The sequence below is a fragment of the Galeopterus variegatus genome, unplaced genomic scaffold (assembly GCF_000696425.1).
Source record: "Galeopterus variegatus unplaced genomic scaffold, G_variegatus-3.0.2 Scaffold219, whole genome shotgun sequence".
Lineage (NCBI taxonomy): Eukaryota > Metazoa > Chordata > Mammalia > Dermoptera > Cynocephalidae > Galeopterus > Galeopterus variegatus.
This window is the reverse complement of record NW_007726330.1, coordinates 132,592-137,196: the sequence shown is the minus strand read 5'-3', so window position 1 is coordinate 137,196 and position 4,605 is coordinate 132,592. Positions and strand designations below refer to the sequence as shown.

Genomic DNA, 4,605 nt, shown 5'->3' with positions numbered 1-4,605 from the left:
CACCGAGGGTTGCGATCCTGTTGCCGGTCCCCGGTACGGGCACGACACCGAGGGTTGCGATGTCAAAAAGGAAAAAAAAAAAAGAGAATTCTAAATTTTGTTTTCTTATAATTACTCATTTCCAGGTATTTTGTTATAAGCAACAGAAATGGACTAATACCTGCTTCAATCTTGTTGCTTCTCATTGGTCTTTTTAGTTTTTCTACTTCTTCTCTGTTCAGCCTTGGTAGTTTTTATGTGTCCAGAAATTTATCCATTTCCTCCAGTTTTTCAAACTTGTTGGTGTATAGTTTTTCATAGTGGTCTCTAATGATTCTTTGTATTTCTTTGGTATCAGTTGCGATGTCTCCTTTTTCATTTCTGATTTTTGTTATTTGGGTCTTCTTTTTTTAGTTAGTCTGGCTAATGGTTTGTCTATTTTGTTTATCTTCTCAAGAAAACCAACTTTTTGTTTCATTGATTTTTTTGTATCACATTTTTGGTCTCTATTTCATTTAGTTCTACTCTGATTTTAATAATTTCTTTCCATCTACTAAATTTGGGATTGGATTTTTCCTGTTTTGCTAGTCCTTTGAGGTATAATATTAGGTTGTTTATTTGAAGTCTTTCTATTCTTTTGATACAAGCATTTATTGCAATAAACTTTCCTCTTAGTGCTGCTTTTGCAGTATCCCATAGGTTTTGGTATGATGTATCATTATCATTAGTTTCAAGAAATTTTTTGATTTCCTTTTTGATTTCTTCTTTGACCCATAGGTAATTCAGGAACATGTTGTTTAATATCCATGTATTTGTATGATTTCCACAGTTTCACTTGTTACCGATCCATGGTGGTCTTAGAAGATGTTTGAAATGATTTCAATTTTAAAAAATTTGTTGAGACTTGATTTCTGACCTAATATGTGGTCTATCTTGGAGAATGTTCCATGTGCTGATGAGAAGAATGTATATTCTCTAGGTGTTGGGTGAAATGTTCTGTATATGTCCACCAAGTCCAATTGATCTAAAGAGTAGTTTAAATCTTGTGTTTCTCTGTTGATATGTTGCTGAGATGATCTGTCCAATGCTGAGAGAGTGGTATTCAGGTCCCCATCTATTATTGTATTGGGATCACTCTCTCTCTTTAGGTGTAATAATGTTTGATTTATATATCTGTGTGCACCAATGTTGGGAGCTTATATATTCATGATTGTTATGTCTGCTTGGTAAATAGATCTCTTTATCATTTCATTTTTTGTCTCTTTTTATAGTTTTTGGCTTAAAGTCTATTTTATCTGATATAAGAATAGCTAGTCCTAGGCCGGCCCGTGGCTCACTCAGTAGAGTGCGGTGCTGATAACACCAAGGCCACGGGTTCGGATCCTATATAGGGATGGCCGGTTTGCTCACTAGCTGAGCGTGGTGCTGACAACACCAAGCCAAGGGTTGAGATCCCCTTACCGGTCATCTTTAAAAAAAAAAAACTTCCAAGGCCATGAAAAATAAGGAAAGTCTCAGAAACTGGCACATACTAGAGGGGCCTAAGGAGACATAATGACTACATGTATGTGGGATCCTGGACCAGAAAAAGGGCATTAGGAAAAAACTAAGGAAATCCGAATAAAGTATGGGCTTTAGTTAATAATATCAATTTTTGTTCATTAATGATAACAAATGTACCATATCAATGTAAGAAGTTAATAATGGGGAAAACTGCGTGTGGGGTATATGGGAATTCTCTGCATTGTCCTTGCAATTTTTCTAAAACTATTCTAAAATAAAAAGTTTATTTAAAAAGAAGAGAGATCTAAGGAACATAACAATCAGATGAAATGCATGGATCCTGGATTGGATCCTGCTTTATACAAACTTACAAAAATGTCCCTTTGGGAACTATTAGAGAAATTGGCATAACTGAGTATTAGTGATATTGGAATTATTATTAAAGGTTTCTTTCCCTACATAGGTGAGGTTCCTTTCATTATGCAGAGAAACATTGTTCCTTTTTTGGTGGCTGGCAGAGATTTGAACCCTTGACCTCGGTGTTCCCTTAATCTTTTTTTTTTTTTTGTCTTTTTTCGTGACCGGTAACAGGATCGCAACCCTCGGTGTCGCGCCCGTACCGCGACCGGCAACGGGATCGCAACCCTCGGTGTCACGCCCGCACCACGCTCAACCAGTGAGAGGACCGGTCTCTATATTGGATCCGAACCCTCGGCGGGAGCGCCGCCGCGCTCCCAAGTACCACACTCTACTGAGTGTGCCACCAGGCTGGCCCCCTTAATCTTTTTGGCTAGTTAACTCAGTTGGTTACAGTGCAGTATTGTAACACCAAGGTCAAGGGTTTGGATCCCCATACTAGCCAGCGTACCCCCCCCCCAAAAAAAAAGATATATGCTGAAGAAAGAATTTTTGTTTGCCCTCAGAATAAATTCCAAACTCTTGCCCATGGCCTAGATCTAAGCCCCTGTAAGCTCTGGCACCACCAATCTCTCTAACCTCATTTGGTACCATTCACCATTTCACTTACCGCAATCCTGCCACACCAAACTTCCTTCTGACTCCTTCCTGCTTTTAGGGCCTTTGCTTACACTGCACCTGTGCCTAGAATGCCCTTCCCATGATGGCCACAACTGAAGTACCCCCCACCTCCTATTACTCTCTCGTCACCCTATTCATTTCCTTCTGAGCATCACCTTTGTTTGCTCACCCCATACTGTCTCCCCCTCCTAGAATGGAAGCTCCTTGAGGGCAAAGACCTTTCCCGAACTTGTACACCATCTCCCAGCATTTAGAACAGTACCTGGCTTATATAATATATGCCCAATGAATATGATAGGATTTTTTTTTTTTTTTTTTGGCAGCTGGCACCATGGGGATCCCAACCTTTGACCTTGGTGTTATCAGTACCACACTCTCCCAAGTGAGCCATTGGCCGGCCCACTAAAGATGTTTTATTTATTTTATTTTATTTTATTTTTTTTAAAAGATGACCGGTAAGGGGATCTTAACCCTTGACTTGGTGTTGTCAGCACCACGCTCAGCCAGTGAGCGAACCGGCCATCAGTATATGGGATCCGAACCCGGGGCCTTGGTGTTATCAGCACCGCACTCTCCCGAGTGAGCCACGGGCCGGCCCCTAAAGATGTTTTAAAAAGACCAATGTTCATGGGCCGGCCCGGTGGTGCACTGGATAGTGCGCCGCTTGGGAAGCGCGGCAGCGCTCCTGTCCGAGGGTTCGGATCCCACGTACAGACCGGCTCCCGCTCACTGGCTGAGCGAGGCGCGGGAGCAACGCCGAGGCTTGCGATCCCGTTGCCGGTCCCCGGTCCGGTACGGGGGCAACACTGAGGGTTGCGATCCGTTGCCGGACACGGAAAAAAGACAAAAAAGACAAAAAAAAAAAAGACCAATGTTCAGGGCTGGCCGGTTAGTTCAACTGGTTAGAGTGTTAAGGTCAGTAGGGGTTGGGGCGTCCCTTAACATTGGGACGCCCCAACCCCTACTGACCTTAACAAGAGCCCTGTTATAACACCAAGTTCAAGAGTTCGGATCCCTACACACGCAACCCCCTCCCCCCACCAAAAAAAGAGCAATCTCTAAATTTTTTTCTCTCAAAGTGGCTTCAATCCATTCCCTCATTTATGATCTCATCTCTAAGCAAGAGGGAGGGAAGACACGCAGAGCAAATCCTGATTGTGAGTTCCAGACCTGTCTCAAATTAGCTGTGACCTGGACAACGTGTGAACTGAGGAGGTGGCACAGGAGGTGGAGAAGGTCTGCCTTCGCAGCCGAGGGGCTGCCTGAGAGATTCCTTTCCCAACGACTCACTCCTAACTCATCTCACCCCAGCCCATCAGGCATCTGGGGGACCGGCCCCACTCTTACCAATAGCAAACTCCACCAGGGTCTCATTTTCCTCCGACAGTGAATCGAGGAATAAATCCAGGACCTGCAGCTGCCGCAGATACTGGTAGTTGCTGGGGTCATAGGCGAAGTTGGCGAGGTTGGCGAGGACTTGCTCTTTGGCGTCTGCAACAAGAAAGCGGCCTTGGAGCCAGGAGCCCGGCGGCGGTCGCGGCCGAACCGGTGCCCGGGCCCCCAGCCCCCAGCCCGCGGCTCTCACCTTGGCTCTCCGTCTCCTGGAATTCCGTGACCAGCGCCTGCAGGTATCCCAGCCGCCCGACGTGGGGGTCTACCTTGGGCTTCTGCGCCATGGTCCGGGCGGCGGAGGGTCCCCGGGGGGACGCGCGGGAGACTGGGAAAGGGAAGGCCTCACCCTGCCCGCCACCTGCCCGGCGAGGGCGGAATGGGCGGCAAGTGAGTTCCTTTCCTGGGTCCAGGTTCTGCAGTACAATAATCTGCAGCTGGAAATGAGATGTGGAAGATGGGGTGGGGTCTCAGGACCCTGTCACGGGTTTGAAAATCGAAATTGGGGTGCGGAAGACAGGAGCACGTCTGCCAGGCACGGCAGGACGGTGACGTCGCGCCCCGCCCCCGGCTCCCGGCGGAAGCCGCGCAAGCCCCGCCCCAGAGGGCGGAAGGGGCGGGCCCTGGGGCGGGGCCGTCGCGGAGCTCTTCGGTGCGCGTGCGCGGCTCGGTTCCCGCCTTGTCGCTTGTCCCGAC

At 46.8% G+C, this 4,605-nt stretch overlaps 1 protein-coding gene across 1 annotated transcript in view; it reads right to left on the bottom strand.

Annotated features, from left to right (window-relative positions):
* Positions 1-4,404, bottom strand: part of ARMC7 (armadillo repeat containing 7) — a 20,959-nt gene extending 16,555 nt beyond the window's left edge. Inside the window, exons 1-2 of the mRNA XM_008566059.1 lie at positions 4,106-4,404; positions 3,868-4,011 (exon numbers count right to left, since the gene is read on the bottom strand). Coding sequence (XP_008564281.1) covers positions 3,868-4,011; positions 4,106-4,196 — 235 coding nt within the window. The 5' untranslated portion in view covers positions 4,197-4,404. The remainder of the gene's footprint in view (positions 1-3,867; positions 4,012-4,105) is intronic.
* Positions 4,405-4,605: the final 201 nt, after the last annotated feature.